This window comes from Arvicola amphibius, chromosome 13, assembly GCF_903992535.2.
Source record: "Arvicola amphibius chromosome 13, mArvAmp1.2, whole genome shotgun sequence".
NCBI lineage: Eukaryota > Metazoa > Chordata > Mammalia > Rodentia > Cricetidae > Arvicola > Arvicola amphibius.
Genome location: NC_052059.1, coordinates 831,620 through 850,750, shown reverse-complemented (window position 1 = coordinate 850,750; position 19,131 = coordinate 831,620). Strand labels below are relative to the sequence as shown.

Below are 19,131 nucleotides of genomic sequence, written 5' to 3'. Positions count from 1 at the left end.
AATGCTACCAGTCCTAGGGTGTGATTGACTGGCAACCAGGAGTGAGAGGTAGATGACACAGCAGGAACACAGGAGTCTGGCGCTCTGCTTGGGCTCCCATCTGCCATGTCTTGGAGGCTCAGATGTGAATTTTGCTGGATGGTGAGACAGGAAGTCTCTAAGCTGTTGGAGACTTCCCACTCTGATGAGGAATGGTTCACATATGTGGATGGAAATGAGCCTGCCAGTAGAAGACGTCAGTGAGGAGTCATGAAACTTGTGAGGCCATGGCAGTTCCTGCCCATCTTTCTGGAGGGGAAATGACTTATGTGTATACATTTCTCACCAAACTGTTCTCTGCTGCTAAACCATGGCAGGCTTCTGGTATTCCGGGAAAGTCTAACATCCTTAGCCAATGTTCTTCAACTCTGCCACATGTATTCATTATACCCTTTCATCCAAATTCATTAGAGTCTTAACTGTTCTGTTATTTGCATCATAATTATTGATTCATTTTTCCTTGTAACCACAAGTCTCCTTGGTGTTTTAATTCACTTATTGAAATTTTCTCTATTTATCAGTAATAACTTAAGAATTTACTTCTTCCTAACATCTTTCTCTACTTGCAGAACCCATCAGGTTTGTATAACACTTGCTTTGAATCTGTTATGAATATTTTTTTCTCTTATAGTTTCTGATTTCGTACGTGTGTATTGTATATTTATAAAATATGGAGGTTTACATTTATATCATCTGCAGTTTTCTTTCTGGTCCTTGATTTGCTTAATTTTCTTTATCTTATTACCTCCTATAGTACTTTGGCAATAACATAATAGGTCACACAAAAGCTTAATGACTAAATATGTGGGTGGAAGAGACAGCAAGAAGAGATGTGAAAGGAAGAGAGAAAGGTGATAATGAGAGAAAAAATTAAATGAAGCAGTACTGAAATTATAGCATTATATTTCAAGTAATATTTATAAGTTAAAATAGGTTCCAGAAAAAAGTAGGACAAGATAATTGAGTTTAATCAGATTCACAGGAGTACCCTCAACATACAAAACAACAAAGTCAGATTCTGCAAAATAACTGTTCATTTGTGGTTTTGTGAGAGGAGGCCTTCTTACAGATAGTAGCAAATTGCAGGTGATCTGTGCAGCAGAAGCATATGGAAGGCATGAAAATAAGAATTCTGTCAAGGTCCTTAGACACAAGGTGATTCTGGAAAAGATAATTGGAGTATGACTAATGCACTGTTGTTCTCAACAGGGAAGAAGAAAGATCAATGGTTTCCTGAAAGCCTCTTATGCACTAGGCACAGCAGAACCTTCAGAAGGGAAAGGCTGCTGGATTTCTCACTCAGACTCACAGTTATCCTGTGAACAAGAGATTATGTGAACATGTGCATCTGAGAATGAGAAGTAGAAGTGATCTCAATCTAAACAATTCTTAACCAGATAGGATCAAAACTTGTCTTTGACTGTAACTGTACCTGAATGGAAAGCCCATGTTTTTCTCTGTTACCATGCACAGAATAGTTACTATACCTACACTCAGGCCCAATATCATTCTTAATTTCTCTGAGACCCCCTCCATGCTTTATACTCAACTGACCACTGAATGCTGTCTGTTTTGCTTACCAACAATCTCTCAAATATGCCTGTATTTTCTCCTCTCTGCCATCATTTATCCAATTATAGTGCCATCCTACAGTAACCTTTAATTTCTTCATCATTAATTTCTTAGCACAGATTTCCCTCAGTTTCAGCTCATGTTCCGTGCAACAAGAATTACCTAATCTAGATGCTTGTCTTTTCTTGTAGTCCTTGTAAAAACACAGATGTAAGAGACCTTTAGCATCAACTACACCGCTTTTAGAAGCTTCTGTCTAGTCATTTTGTTTGTTTGATGATACTTTTCAGGCCTATTTATTTGTTCTTCAACCACTGAGTGTAGTGTGAATTCTAATTGTTCTTAGTAATAAAAACCTAGAGTCAGATATTAGGGCGTGAAAGCTGAGTGATCAGAGAAACAGAGACTTTTTACCTCTATTGACTGAAGGGGAGATATTTTCCCTATGAATCCTCAGACTGCATTTGCTCCTGTCTCCTCCAGCATTATATTCCTCTCTCTGCCCAACCATATCCCTTCCTGTCTCCACATCTCTAGTGCTGGGATAAAAGGCATGTGACTCTCCAGTACTGGTATTAAAGGTGGGAGCCACCACCACCTGGATCTGTTTCTCTTTTAGACTGGATCAATCTCTTGCAGCCCAGGGTGGCCTTGAACTCACAGAGATCCCTCTGTCTCTGCCTCCTGGATGCTGGGATTAAAGGTGTGTGTCACCACCGACTGGCCTCTATGACTAACTGGTGGCTTAGCTCTGTACCCTGATATTCAGGCAAACTTTATTTGTTATACTACAAACAAAATATCATTACAACTGAGGCTTTGCTTTTATATCTTATTTATTTATTATTTATCTGTTTGTTTGGTTTTTTATTTATTCCTCAGCACTTTTCTTTGACCTCCAGCTCTCAGTTGACTTTCCTCACTATGAGCCTTTGCAGCATTTACACTTCTCTATTTATTTTAACACACTTATTTTCTATGGATGACTTGATTGCCTTTTGAATTTCCAGAGATTAGGGCCACCCTGGTAACTCATACAGTGTAAACTTTCATACGTCAATTGCCATGAGGATCAATTCAAAATGGAAATCTATTTGTTAGAGCAAGACATCTGACTTGTTACTATTGAATAAAATGCTGCTTTCAGTAAAATGACTTTTGTGGGGTGTAGCTAAACACTCTGTTTGGATGAGCATATGACTTGTGGGAGATCCAATGTTTTCAGGATCTCCAATATTCCCTGATGTGCTTTGAGATTCTGTTGAGGTCACAAGAATCTGTACCTAAGAAAATCCACTGTGGCCCTGTCATCTCCATTACAGGAATGTCAGCTAGTGCTGAGATGTGGCACCATCACTGGACATACACTGTTTATTTGCATGTTTACTGGCATTTATTTTATACTTATCTAAGCATTTATTATTTGAATAGTTTGGTCCAACATTGAATAAACACTGGTGGGTAAGATGAGCAAGACTCCCCTAGTCAGAAACCCAAAAGTGTCTTAGTTCCCTTTGACTCAGTTAGACATTCATTCACTACTTGTTCCAAAAGACAGAAATAAGGACCTCCATGTTTTGAGGGGGTCACATTGGTGCTCATTAAACTACTGGAGGTCAACAATAATAACTATGAAGTACAAATTATAATTTTTGTACCACAATAATTTCAAAAAAAGTACCATCCCCTTCCACCTCACCATAACAACAGGAATGTTTAATTGGAACATTAAATTGGTTTTTCTCTACCTATTTGAAAGAAATATGGGAAAGCGTTATTAATTATAATCTCTAGTGTAAACATTCCTCTCATTGTCTCCCTGCTTCAGGAACATGCCACTGTGGCAGGTGCAAGTGTGATAATCCAGATGCAAATGGACTTGTTTATGGCCAATTTTGCGAGTGTGACGATAGAGAATGCATAGACGACGAAACGGAAGAAATCTGTGGAGGTAGGTATGTTAAGCGTAGGAAGTCAGAGTCCCTGTTCTTCACCTGTTTCATTGTATGCTTTCCTTTATACAAACTTTATATAAAGTTCCCCTCCAATTCAGTTTGAACTTGTGCTTAGAAACATATCAGGTAAGCAGAGTTAAACAAAGGCCTTCAGAGTATGGGTATTCTAGAACTATTTAAATCCAAAACTAGATTTCCCCAGAGGAGAGCAACATTATCCGCGCAACAAACCAGCAGCATAACTATGAAGTAGTCCTATTAGGATAGCATTTCTTTTGTTCACATTAGTTACCGTCTTTTATTTTTTCCTTATCTCTTAACTGTTACATTAGTTTTATTCTTTTTCTAAATCATAAGTCTCTAGATAGTTCCATGAGCTAATGGGGACACTGGAGTAATATGGTATGGTTAGCCTAATTTAGCTCCTTAGCATCTCCTAGATGTAGATAATACTATCCCTCCTCACAGTTTCTGTGTCACTATCATTCAGTAATTTTTTTCTCTTGCACTGTTTGCCCATTCCTTATTATTAATGGCTGTAATACATGCTTTATATGCAATATATTATGTCTTATGATACCTGAAAGAATCACTCTGCAATTGTATCTACTCAAAGGGTGGGAACAGAGACTTAGGCAACAGGATCAATGTGTACAGCGCTAAATCGCCTGTATGAAAGCTTCCATACTGGTGTCTGTCTAACACTAGAACTGTGTTTCTGACCCTTCACCATTCACGTTGGAGTTTACAGGTCCCTGAGAAGAGCACCTTCACATCACCTGTTCTTTAGTTTGCTTTCTGCTCATCTCATGGCAAGCCCTTGCCCAGAGTGTCCATTTGCAGCCTTGGTTGGTACAATGAAATGGTAGGAGAGAACAGCGTGTGAGAGTCACTTTAACTAAGTAAACCTTTGTATACTCTTTCCAAAAGGATTGTATCCTTCTTAATTAAGTTTGGCATATCCTAGGAAGGTCAGGGATACTAGAACTCAGCGATAACAGCTTCAGGAAGTCATCACAGCCATGTGATGGGTTGCCAATTTCTTAACATTATTGTGGCTTGCAGATAGTCATGTAGGGTTGCCCAAATGTTCTTATTTTAAACTGAAATGACTTATATCCCTGGTCACCTGCATGTACAATCAGGATAAACAAATGCAAAGAAAACTGTTCTGAGTCACCAGCCTAGGCCAGATTCTAGAACATTTTTGAAAGGGTTTAGTTCAAGATGCAGTTAAATTACCCATGGACATTAAGTAGTTACAATCTGAGTGTTTTATTACAGCTCATGATCAGTAAGGTCTAAGAGAAAATGTTGTGGGATCAATGAGTTTTGCTATACATTCCTGGGGGTGGGGGAAGCTTATTTGTATATGCAAATTAAAAATAAACTTGAAACCATGTAATAGGTTATGTTTAGCTTTCACCTTTGTTCCTTGGTGTTTCCACTTGTTTGGAATTTCATCGTTTCTAACCACGGATGCCGGTATCCAGTAACACTCTGTGGGAGTGAGGCTGCTCAGAATCCTAGAGCTTTCCATGTGTCATTCGCATCTCAACAATCTGTTGAGAAAGGATTTTATAGTCTATCATTGATACTACACAGGAAAAGATGTTTTCCTTTACCAGTTGTTGCCGAGGAGATGCACTGTCCTGATTCTTCTGTTGTCCCAATGTCTTTCCTCACCCTTCATTTGAATTATTTTCCATATCTGCTTTAAAGTGTACCTTTACATGAGTTTTATTTTCTAGTTAACCTCTTATTCCTTTTTTTGAAAATGGGTTCTTCCCTCATACAATACATCCTGAACACAGTTTACTCCACTTCCACTCTCCCAGCTCCCCTCCCCTCTCCTCTTTCCTAGATCTAACCCGTATCTAATCAGAATTAGCTCCTTATCTTAATGATTATTTTTAAACAAACTCTTCTTTAACATTGAATTTTATAAGTAATCTAAGAGCTTACATATAAAGTATGGGTATTTATTATAATTCATTATTAAAAGGATACCATAATGTTACAATAAAAATTAAACTAGTAAGCAATTAAAAAGCAGCCAAGCAGGCACATATTCATGGCCATCCCAGAGTTGCAGCCCTGGAAGAAGGAAATGGAAGAATGAATATGTTAGTCAGAGTCTCACAAAATACAACCTTTTATGATTAAGAAAGTACAGAATAGAAAATAAAGAGGACATTCATCCATGTTTGAGTGGGATAATTATAAAGATGAGGGCACACAGAAAACGAATTTGAAGATATTTTGGAGCATTTTAGAGAAGGTCAGATAGACATTCAGGATGGAAGTGGGATGGCAGTTTGTTGCAGATAGTTTGGTGGGTTGTCCAAGTGAAAATGTGGAAAATTATAACAAGGTGGCTATTACAGTGTGGGATTTTTGCTTAGCTCTCATTTGTATATTCTTGACACAAGAGTGGGAGTCTTATTGTCAGACCAAGAATGCATTGCATTTCATTAGTTTAATGTGGAACTTTCCACATGGCAGAACACAACATTGTGTGTACTAGACTTTTTGATTTGAGCCACCAACCAGCTCCCAAATCATGATGTGTAGACTTGTTGATAGTTTTGAATGCTCAGTCTAGCTCAGGCTCATTTCTGACTAGCTCTTTTAATTTAACCTGTTTCTGTTTATCTGTGTTTTGGCTTGGGGCTTTTTGCCTTACTTTATTCTATATGTCTTTCTTTCCTTCTTACTCTGTGGCTGACTGGGTGGCTTGCCCTGGCATCTCTCTCTCTCTCTCCTCCATCTCTCCTTCTTTCTGAACCAACATTTCTCCTCTCATTTATTCCCTCTGCCTACCAGCCCTGCCTATTCTTTATCCTGCCTAGCTACTGTTCATCCAGCTTTTTATTAGACCAATCATGTACCTTAGGTAGGCAAGATGAAACAGTCTTTACACAATTAAATGCAGCATAAACAAAAGTAACACACCTTTACACAGATAAAGTAATATTTTGCAGCATAAACAAATAAAACACATTTTTGCCTGGTTAAATAATATTCCACAAGTCAACAATTTGTGGGACATAGTAGAATTAAAGGATGAAATATTTCCTATAGTTTGAGAATGCTTCTTCAGCCATGAATAAGACATATCTAAGTAAATATGCACTGCTGCTTTCTTAATAGTTGATTGCAAATAAAACATTTTAATGACTGTTTCAAGAAACATTCACACAACAAGGCTTGCATACATTCAAGTGATGCATGTACTTCAAATAGTACTGGACTTCCATAGTCAATCTTGTCATTTCTTTACAAATACTTTCTTTATAATCACTTTCTGTGTAGGCCAAGGCAAATATATATTGGCTGCTTTTATTTGTATAATTATACAGATACAAGCTCAACTGGAAGAAAAATATACATAAGTTGGTTATTTTCAGCAAGGTTCTGGGAGCCCTTGTTATTTACAAAGGCAAACAAAAATGATTTTGAAGAAATAGAAAGTTAATGGTACTTTGAAAAGTTGCTTTTTTCCTCACTGTATAAAATTCTTTTTGGGTAAAGGCCATGGGAAGTGTTACTGTGGAAACTGTTACTGCGAGGCTGGTTGGCATGGAGATAAATGCGAATTCCAGTGTGACATCACCCCCTGGGAAAGCAAACGAAGATGCACATCTCCAGATGGCAAAATCTGCAGCAACAGAGGTGTGTCACTCATACACGTTACTACATAACCGGGTGGTAAACAAAGCTCATCACTGATAAGACGTCTTCTCGATGCATTTCCTTCAGCGTGGGAGTGATGCTATTCATAATCACTTGCTTTGCTAGAAATCCACATTGACACAAATAATCTTTTTGTTCTTGTTCTTCCCTAAATAGATAAAGAAAACATAAATTTGCTGTCATTCTTTAAGTTTTTTTTTTTTTTTTTTTTTTTTTTTTTTTTTTTTTGAGCAAATAGTTAGTATGGGGACTGAAATTTCGCTGGCATCTGTCCAAAACTGGTACAGCACAGCTAAAAGGCAGTTCCTGGAGATGCCGTGCCAAATGTCTCCTGACTAACAGAGCCATCAACAGCCTGAGTGTCTGATTATCCAGAGGGCAGTCGACAGCCCTCCTGTCTTACTCATGGGTAATGGAAGGCTTGGCTGAAATGCAGTATTGGTATTGATAAATTTAACTTCTGCAATATTAAAACTGTATGGAACACAATATATAACAGAAACCATGCACCAAATAATCCCATGAGTTGTAGACTGACTTTAAACATAAATTGTAAATTATTCATATCAAATATAATTTAAAGTTATTAACTATTGGTATAAAATAAAAATTAAACATTTTATTAATATTGTATACCTGGTTATAAACAAGTGACTTTTTTGCTTTCTTTAAAACCATTAATATAGAAAGTTGTAAGCCCTCTTTCTAATTTCTATAAAGGTACAAGTCATTTTAAAAGACAATGTTCATATGTTCGTAGGGATATCCTTGATACACTGTGCTAAATATTGATAAATAGAAAAGAGTTAAGAGTTTATAGAAGATGGAAGTCAAAAATTCTTGGTTTATCACAAAAAAAGGCAATGGGAACCATCTGTTTATGTGAACTGCTTCCTACTACAAATCACGCTAGCTCACACTGTGTTCATAAGCACCTCTGTCCTGCCTAAATCCTTTGATTGGCTTCAGATTCAACACTTGTAGTTTATACAGGCATATCCTCAAAGCCTCCAGATTATGCATACTTCATTGCCAGTGATAATCTGATATCCAAAATAATTTGAACTCACTATTATGGTGCCACTCAGAACTCCTGGTAATAGCTGTTTGCAGGGTCAGCCCTTGTCACACGTATCATGAATTTTCTATGGTATTTCTTGTTCCCTGTCTTTGCCCGTCTTATCTTAGGCATATTTAAACTTTGTGATTTGATGCTTAAGAATTGGCTGTATGTCTGTGGGTGTAATGTTGCCCTCTACGTGCATGTGTTTGGATAATTTGCTTCACTGTTGTAGTCTTCTGGAGATTTTTAGGTTGTTTTAGTTCCAATACAAATTTCAGGCTTGCATGTATTTAAATATTTTCTTTATTTTAATAATTACATTTCAGATATTTTGAATAGGAATAAATTTATTCATATCCTATGGCTTTATTTTGTAATTTAAAGTTTTAGCCAAATTTATATTTATTTTTATTTAAAGAAACAATGAAGAGATTTATTTCTTTTCATCCCACGTAATTTATCTGTTACTTACCTAAAGATTTACAATCTATGTAAATAAAATATCAATGGCAAGAAATACTTTCCAACAGAAAATTTTCCACCTGTACAGTTTCAACTCTCGGTTCTGTCTCAAGCCTCTAAACGTGTATAGTCTTCCTTCGCAGGTGTCCTGGACTGTACCATCCTGATATATCACCATATTCGGTTTCTGTAGATTCTACCTCTTAGGCTGGCTAACGTTTGTCCCCTCCAGGTATACCCACAATGCCTACTCCTAGCACTTCATTCACATACCACTTCTCAAATCCTTAAGCCATTTACATTTTACTTCACAAAATGGTGATACTAACTTTGAGTTTGCTAGTTCTTCTGTTACCTTTGCCTTCACTTTTTTTGTCAAATTGTTTCCAAGTTTCTTGCAAACAAAAATAATATATTGTTTTAATATTAGCTTTGAAAGAAATTAACACAACGTTAATGATTTATTGAATAATCTCAGATAATTATAGAAAACTTTTATTTATTAAGAAATATCTGTCATCAACTTCAGATGGTGATCTCCCTCCTTAGAATATTTTTATCTAAATATATTTATTTTCAAAATACGAAAGAATCAAAATATGAAAGAATTAAACAATAAACATGCAAGATGCTTTCTTTAATACTTATCAGGACTCCCATAAAATTCATTTTTCCCATCTAGGAACATGTGTTTGTGGTGAATGTTTTTGCCACGACGTTGATCCAACTGGGGACTGGGGAGACATTCACGGGGACACGTGTGAGTGTGACGAACGAGACTGCAGAGCTGTTTATGATCGATACTCTGATGATTTCTGTTCAGGTAAGGTTCTCCTGAGTCCTGTTCTTATAAAAAGGTTCACTACTCATCATGCTGAATCATTCTGATTCTCACGTATATAGAGAAACTGTTGTTCCTTAGGCTTTCTATATTTTGTAGTGCTTCTCTCGGTGATGCACACATCCTTTAGAGATTTTAGACATTCTGAAAAAGCTCAAAATGAAACCAACCTAATCTTCTTAAAATTAACTTGATCCCTTGTTGAGGAGATCCATTAATTCCAAATATTTTCTCACCACAACTCTGAGACTGCAGAACTAGCAACCTGTTGGGTATCAGCAAGAGAAAGCAAGAGAAACACATGCCAAAGGAGTTCTTGGGGGTGATATATTCATAAACTAATGGAATTTTCACTAAAATTATTGTATAGTGAAATGTAGACTTGAATATTTGTTAATGGACCCAAACATTCTGTATTTTAAATAGTTATGGAGATGATACTATATGCCAGCTTGTGGGTTGTGTCTTGGTTACTGAGTCCAACAGTGAAGGACGCAAACACAACCTGGAAAGTCAGAGTTTACAAAATACAGACAAAAAGGAAGATATCTGGGCACAAGAAAGATGACTCAGTGGGTAGCAGCACTTACAATACAAACAAGAGACCCTGAGTTTAAGTCCCAGAACCTACATAAAAAGCTGGACATAGCTGTCTGCATGCTTTTAACTCCAGTGGGAGGCACATACAGTGGATGGGCTTGCTGCTTACCAGCCGAGCTCCAGGATCATTTGAGAGACCCTATCTCAAAGAATAAGGCAGAGAGCTATAGAGGGTAACTGATGTCCCTTTATGGTCACCCTGCATACAAGAACAGAAATGCACAACCACACACATTTGTGCATACTCCTCCAGAGTGAAATTACAAATTCTAAGTTCTTTTGCTTAATAATCCAGAAGACAGACATTTTCTGTGTGTGTGCCTCTTTAGTCTGACTGCTTGGTTGGTACATGCAGGTAGACAGAATGCTCCTTTGGTTCCTGGAAAGTGTGCCAGCAAAGGGAGATAAAAGAGTTGCCTCACATAATCATGACTGTGTAACTTCAAAGGCCGGGGAAAGCCTGCTTGCAGAACTTTCTCCTGTAAGACTTCCTCCTCTGGAAACCCTGCGAGCATCAGAGCACATTTTACTCACAGTCTTTCAGAGAGCTTTTCTGTTACTTATTATATAACATGTGTTCTGTATCATCAGTGTCACCACAGCGGTTATTTTAAAAAGCTAACAGTAACTGAGTGCCTTTTATGCACTAAGTATGCACAGAATTTATGGGGACAAGAGCTTGTTTAGTATTCTAATTAGGGAGATGTGTCTATTCACAGAGGTGGGCATGCATGGCAAGGTGCTACTAGACCACCAATGTGGAATTCTGTTTGAAATGTAGGCCTTCAGATAATGAAATATAAAGAGGGCATCCCAGACCAATGACTCTTTACAATGAACACTTGCAAGTAGAGATGTGTGGGCAAAGGTGCATACGGTGTGACGTGTTGGTTTGCACTGCAGCTTCCATGACAAGATTTTTAATTCATTCAATTTAAGTTGTTTTCCTCATTTTATTTTCTTTATTTTTTTCCTTGAATTTTGTTTTATTAGGGGTGTGGTGTACAGGTGCAGAGGGTGGATGTGAAGGGATGGGGAATGAATGGGATCAAGATACATGATGTGAAAAACACATAGAATAAATAAAATTTATTATAGGTTTAAAAAAGAAAAGAAATATTTCCTCCAAGAGATAAAAAGAGTTGAAATATATTTAACTAATAACTAAGTTTATCCCAGACTCCTTTTTGTTTTTTTTTAGAATTTAGCTCTTGTAACTCAAGGGAACACAATCCACAAATGAAATGTGGGTTTGGGTGTCACACTCATCCTAGAACAGCCTGAGAGTTTGTGGTAACTTCCTTGCATAGCTATCATACTATTGGGTTAGGAGTCATGCTGTGAACATTCTTCCCCATGTGAGGTAGCCTGAACAGCAGTCACATTTGTAGTAGACAGATTATACTAAAACACATCTTTGGGTGAGTGTTTGTGTACTTGAGTATGTCTATATTCGTGTGTGTGTGTGTGTGTGTGTGTGTGTGTGTGTGTGTGCAGGTATTGTGTATGTGTGTGTGTCCATGCACACATGTGTACAGGGTATCCGAGAATGGTTTCTAATTTTAATACTTTTGATGTTGAGATCAGGGACAATCAACAACATCCTACATCTTTCATCTCAGTGTTGTTGATCTGCCTATGCAGTTAAAAGAACACTTGTTAGAAGAAATGAGACTAACTCCTACAGGCTTAAAACATTCACAGGTTTGCAAACTGGCCTGGAAGCATTACATTATGATCAGTGTGTTAAGAGTCCTTTTGTTTCTCTCCTCTTGAAAGACAGATTAAATTCTGTTGAGGCCTGTGAAAGACAGTGGCACATCTAAATCAAGTGCAAAATGCCCATTTTTATTTATCTTAAGACTTTTTCCTACATTTGTATGTTTCAGTGCGTTAGACTAACTGGTTCTCATGCCAAACATGTCTTTTACTTTAAATTATTTTTTAAATAAAAATCAAGCCTTTATCTTCCTGAATTTATTTCTGTTCAATGATTCCTTTCTCTTTAGCTGGGCTTTTTGTCTGGAATTGAGGAACTAGTAAATCCAGAAGGGAGATCACAGTGTTATTTCGTAGTTTCCTCTTTAGGACTCAGTGCCTGCTTCAGAAATTGTATCAATCCCTTGCACTTCCAAGTGCTTTTCTGACTCAGCCACTTCCTGGCAATCTGGTGTCAATACTTTACACTTCTAAACCAGTTTCTGACTATATGGATTAAAAATCTTCCGTAGGAAATGCACAGTTTTATTTAGAATGAAATTGCTAACGTTCTGAAATTTATTTTGACAGCATAGAACAGAATTCTTGAAACAAGACATGAGTAGAGTTCTCATTACTGAGAAAGTAATTTGAAAATTACAACAGTTAGTCTTGAATAAATATTTAAATTAGTCAAGGATACTATTTATTTATTTATTTTTATTTATTTATTTAGTTAGTTAGTTAGTTATTTAGAGATTGAGTCTTACTCAACAGGCAGGTCTGGCTTGGAACTCCTTGTGTAGCCCAGACTGACATTAAGCTGGAAGCAGTCAATTTGCCTCAGCCTCTGGAATGCTGGGTTATAGGCTGAAGCCATTGCACCCAGCTTTGTATTGCCATGTTAACTCTACTTCCCTTCACTGTAGACTGGATTTACAGAAACTATCCTATGACTCTTGTATTTGCTTCTTGTGTTCTCCTCTTTGGTTTATTTGACTTAAGAAATATCACTTCCCCCACATTAAAAAAAGAAAATATACCATGTTGAGATGTTGTGATTTATATCATCTGCTTTGTGTTCAACAGCTCTGAAGAACTTCATACAACTTGTATGGCTTTTTAGTATTAAGAGTTAAAACTAATAACTAAAACTAATTAGTTCATAACTAAAATTTCTTAAGTTGTGATAAACTGCAAAAATGCCACAGAATTAAATGATGTATGAAATGTAGCCTTTAAAAAGCACAAAAGATTATATGTAAAATTCTCATTGGAAGATCTAAATAGCCATGTTCACACATCATAAGTATTTGTCAATAATACATATTTTCCATTATAGAGATTAGTAATGAAGCACCTTGCTGAATAGACTATCTTGTATCAGGGACTCAAGAAATAGTCATTGAAGCCGGGTGGTGGTGGCGCACGCCTTTAATCCCAGCACTCGGGAGGCAGAGGCAGGCGGATCTCTGTGAGTTCGAGGCCAGCCTGGTCTACAAGAGCTAGTTCCAGGACAGGCTCTAAAAAAGCTGCAGAGAAACCCTGTCTCGAAAAACAAAAAACAAAAAAACAAAAAAACAAAAAAAAAGAAATAGTCATTGAATTCAACTTATTACTTAAAATAGTTACATTTGATGATCACCACTATACCATTTCACTCTGACCCATAAAATTATCATTGAACCAGGACAGTATATGGTAAAACAATTACTACTACAATAACAGCAATAACAACAACAAAAGCCAACAAAAAACTTTGCAATATGGATTTTATAATTTGTAAGGAAAAAAAAGGTTGTGAATTTGAAGGAGAGTAGAGACAGGTATATGTGAATTTGGAGGCAGAAAATGAAAGAGAAAGATTTCTGAGTGCATTCCCAAAAGAAATAGAATCATTATCTTGAAGCAGAAGCTTTATTGCCTGCTTTGTGCTGTTTTTCCTGATAGCCAAGGTTTAGAAACAAGTGGCTGTGGCTAGATAAATGTATGAAGGTTATATTTATATGTAGATATAGATGTATATGGTGAAATGTGTTCATAAATATCATTTGCAATAACATGGCTGAACCATGAAAACATTATGCTACCTGGAATATAGAAATCATAGAACATAATAGTACAGAATCTAAATTTGTTAGATTATTTTTTATGGGATTTACATAATTGTCATCTTTTGTGTGCGTTTTTTGTCCTCATGCATGTATGTGTATTATTTGCATTGCTGGTTTCCACAGAGGTCAGAAAAGGGCATTAAATCCCCTGAAACTGGAATTTCAGATAGGTGTGAACTACCGTGCCTTTGCTGAAACCCTAACTGGGGTCCTCTGGAAGGGCAGTAAGTGCTCTTAACTGCTGAGACTTTTTTCCTGCCCTCAAATATTGTTCTTGAAAAACAGAGTAGAAGGGTGGTAAAGCAGTGAATTATTGATCAAAGCATATAAATGTCCAAAGTTACAGATGAATAAGTCCAGAAGTCATAACATTTAGCATGGCGAATATAATTATTATGTTTTGAGTACTTTAGATTTGTTGGGAAGATAGATCGAGCATATTCGTAGACACCTGTGTGGGGTGAGAGATATGGCCATTAGCTTGTTTGTGGTAACCATTTCACAATGAGTATGTATCATTGTGTATCACAATGAGAACAGCATCACTCCTATGTACTTTCAATATGTACATTTCCATAGATTAAAAAATTACACTGTAGTTACATCATTTGTTCCATTTCTACTTTATATGTATATTATAGCTTAATAGAGCTCAGGAGTGGAGATCTCAGCTTATCCCTAATTCTAGATTTCATGGCTTCATTGTCAGTTTGTGGCTCCTTATTTCTTTTAAGTAGATATAGATCAGGTGAAATATTCATTAGAAAAAAAAATCCTCCTACTTCAAAACTGTTTGTTTTCTATTTCCTATAGTTCTCTGTCGCCTTAATTAAACGGCAAATCTATCAAATACTACACTTACTTTCCAGAGACCAATATAATAACATTTATCTAGAATTTAATAGACTCAAATTTAAAACCTTATTAAACCATTTGTTTTATTCATACTTGTTGCTTTTCTTTGTTTTTTTCAATCTGTTAATGTACATCAGTTGTTTAAATATTTGAGAAAAATGTTCCTTTGCCTTAATGGTTGGTGGTGTGGAAATTAAGATGCTGACTTACTTCTGAAAAGCACTAGTAGAATGAAAGCTATAAACTATCTCTGATTATATAATCTTTGTGTGCTCTTCCCCTCCCCTTTACTGTGAAGGCCATGGGCAGTGTAACTGTGGACGATGTGACTGTAGAACAGGCTGGTATGGGAAGAACTGTGAGCACCCAAGGTCCTGCCCATTGTCAGCTGAGGAGAGCGCCAGGAAGTGCCAGAGCGGCTCTGACCTGCCTTGTTCTGGAAGGGGTGAGTGAAGCCAATGGTCATGTCTTGTCATTCTTCCTAATAATGTGTGGCAAATGAATGCCATCCTCATGCATCTTATGAAGAAGGCGACTGAGACCACTGAAGGAAGAAATATTGTTGCATTTTCAAAACTGGGAAACTCCACTCAGATCAGGGAAATTTCTGGACAAAGACAACCGTCTCTCTCTTTCTGTCTCTTTCTCTTCATGCAAGTACACACACACACACACACACACACACACACACACATCTTCTCTACTTCAGATTATTAAATTGCTGTTTATCTTCATTCAGTTCAATATATTAAAAACAGTAAAAACACAGTGGAGATGTTTGCTTAAATTTTTCTGAACTTGAGCTTCTAATTGCTCAATGACATTTATGAAATCCAATACCATTATTTGTTGGGTATTGTTCACTTGGAAAAGCATTGTATACACATGCATGAATAAGCTGCTCCTTTAGAAGACATTTAGCCTCGGGTGTGGTTTTGCTCTCAGATCAGGAAAAAAATTCAGGATAAGGAAAAAATTCATCTGGAAGAACATTCTTTTTAATACATCAAAATAAGAACTATGAACTCATTCCTTCCTTGAGAATAGAAAAGTCAATCTGACATGTGCTCTTAGAGTTACTGTTTAGTAGAGCCTACAAGAAATTTGGTCTAGGGTAGGAATTAGGGATTTGAATTTTAGATGAAAGAATGTGATTTTCTTGTTATGTTGTTCATTGAAGTGCTTTTTTATTAAGATATAATTCATACAACATGAAGTTTCATTTTTGGTATTTAAAGCCCTGGTATTTTTATATAATCACAGAATTATATAGTTGTGAATGTTAATTATACACATTTAATGCTTGGTTTAGTGGGGTATGGGTAGGAAGATTTTAAATCTCAGAGATACTTCTGAATATTCCCGTCTTTTAGCAATAACCCAGACAGGAGACTCGGCTTCACCCAATTTAAAATATTTCCAGGTGGAGATGAATAACCCTGTCAAGATTCTGGAGTCCAAGGGTGGAAACTGTCCAATCCCCAGACAACTGTCACCCACATTTTCAGTCAGCAGCCAGGTGCTGACATGACCTCACCATCTTCTCTCGTGAAAGTTTCATCATTTTGCTCCGAAATAGGATATAGTGTGAGAGGCTAACTCATGTAGTGTTCCTGTTTCTTTATTTTTAAATGTTAATATTTTTATAACTCTACTATAATAATGGAGATTATTCTAAAGGGAAAATATTGAGAGAAATAAAAAATAACTTCATATCAAAATAGATTTTATTACTGAGAACTATTTTCCAGGTGTTTTTGCTCTAGAAAATTAAGATGAGTTTTGAGATTGTTGTCAGATATCAAAGGACAGGGACCTGTATGTATGTTGACAATTTAAAGAATTTTTTAGGTAAAGATTGTACATTATGTTAGGCCATAAAAATATCAAATAGTCTTTTACTAGTAGAAATAAATAGAACATGAGCAAATAAAAACCTGGAAGATTATTAATATATCCATATTTGATATTTAAATGACCAATTCTATAATGGGAAAATAAGAAAATCTCCCAAATTATTTTTTCATTCCCTAAAATTACTTTAAATATATGCATGTGCTTTTTATTTGTCTAGACTTTAAAACACAGAAATAACACAAGAAAGTTATTGTGGAATTATATGCTAATCTTTAACAAACAAATAAGTAGTTTTAAATACATAGTGACTCCCATATTTCTTAAGGGTCACTGCTTAGCTACAATTTTGGAGGGACAGAATATAGCTAAACTATAGTGTATCAAAATGATGTTAAATACATATGTATAACCTGACTGCACTATAAATTCATTTAGTTTCTAGAAGCATTGTGTGAATAAATAATGCTCATCACTACTTCAAGAGTAATGGTATTGGTGGGTGAACTGTTCCCCATGGGTGTTTGAGAATGAAAACCAAAAATCAACAACATATCCAGAACTTGAATCCATGGTCCCTGCACAGGATACATCTATGAGTCACAGCATGGCGACTGGGATCTCTGAAGCAAACATCTCATATGAAAGCTTTTAAAGGGTTAGTTTTGTGGTTTTGAATGAATACCCATCACAGCTGTGATTGCAAGAGTGGAGAAAGCAATTACAGGCACCATTGGTTCTCAAGCTTTAGGGCCCTGTTGGCCATCAACTGGGGAGAATGGTCCACAGGGGCAGGTATGGCCCACTGGGAATCAAATTGTATTTCTCACTTTTGATGATGATGAGTAAGCAAAGCCATTCTGTCTAAAGACTGAAAAGCTCACAAGATCTTCATATTCTTATGCAGTCTGCAATTTCTTGATTTCTATCTCCTCTAGATATCATTTTATTCAAGTAGATGTATTCTCTGTAGTTGATGTGTCTACAAGCTTATTGGTCTTGTTTTCTGCATCTCAGTAAAAGTGGGAAGTCACTTTTATTTTCATCTATGTTCTCTATAAAAGCTAAAAGCAGTTTGAGATAGGCAACACATTAGTTTTAAATTCTCTAGGAAAAAAATTCATTTTTATCTTCATTGAGATCTTCTTGTGTGTGATTCTGACTTTATTAAAAAAATCTAAGAGCAAAATTAATGCTTGTTCCTCCCACATTTAATCACTGAAAGGCATTTGCTAGTCTGTCTCTCTCCTAAGATGTGCTGGAGACAGGTGCTGGTCCCTCAGCTTGAGTCTCATAGTGAGGGTAGTCAGCTCTGCTAATCCTCCCATGGTGGGTAACATGGATGGAAACTCAGGTTGTTTAAGTGACTGATATTTGTGGCATGCTTATTATTGTATCCAAACTCCTATCTGATATATAGTTTTCCCCAACTAAACTTTAGAAAGTATAACTAGGACAATATAAATAAAACAAAAAATTCACATACACTTAAATACATGGCTATTCAAATACTTAAGGTTTTTAACTCTGTGTTATCAATAGCAATATCTAAATAACAATAAATATAATTATCATGTATATATCTTATAATAAAATATTTATGCTATTCCATAAACCGTTAATTATGTGAGTTTCCTTGAACAAAGTGCTAAAACTATTGAATGCATTTTCATTGTAATTTCCTAAAACATAATGAAATAGGAAGAAATATAGCTATTCTGTTTGATGGGTGGTGTGAATCTATATAGTAATTTCCAAGACAGTGGGTGTCTTATAACCTCTTAACACAATGCTCTGGACTTCAGAACTGTTGTTTAATAATGTAATTTCTTACCATGTTAATCTGTTAAACAATACATACTAAAAGTAGTGTTTATTCCTTTGTTATACTGATAATTTTGAAAATTATTATCTGCTTATACAGTAGCACCCTTCTGGTTGTGTAGTAATTATGATTTTTATTTGTAACAAAATAATCTTTTCTTAGAAATATATCTGGCTGTTTATTCTATGTGTCAAAATTAAACTCCTGGGGCAGAATATGCATATAAATCTTTAGTTCTACTTCTTCTATAAAGAGCTGAATGAATGAAAATAGTAAAAAATAGCCAATCAATATACATTTTCTAGAAAAATTGTACTTCTATCAGAAGCATAAGAAAGGCCCTTCTTCCTTACCAATCATGGTAATTTAGATAGCTCTTTCTTATATATTTTGTTGTTTGTATTATAAACTTCTAACATTTATTAATTCATTGCATTGACGTCAATGAACACACATTATCTATCTGATGGTGAAAGATACAAAATAATCTCATACTAGTTCAGAATTATGTTTAATAAAGTGTTATTTATTCAGGGGAGAATTACAGATCACTGTCT

General features: G+C 36.0%; 1 protein-coding gene across 1 annotated transcript in view; it reads left to right on the top strand.

The window, feature by feature from the left end:
- The window catches only part of Itgbl1 (integrin subunit beta like 1), a 186,291-nt gene that overhangs the window by 90,354 nt on the left and 76,806 nt on the right, over positions 1 to 19,131 (top strand). The window contains exons 4-7 of the mRNA XM_038310288.1: positions 3,440 to 3,562; positions 7,101 to 7,241; positions 9,470 to 9,610; positions 15,194 to 15,340. Coding sequence (XP_038166216.1) covers positions 3,440 to 3,562; positions 7,101 to 7,241; positions 9,470 to 9,610; positions 15,194 to 15,340 — 552 coding nt within the window. The remainder of the gene's footprint in view (positions 1 to 3,439; positions 3,563 to 7,100; positions 7,242 to 9,469; positions 9,611 to 15,193; positions 15,341 to 19,131) is intronic.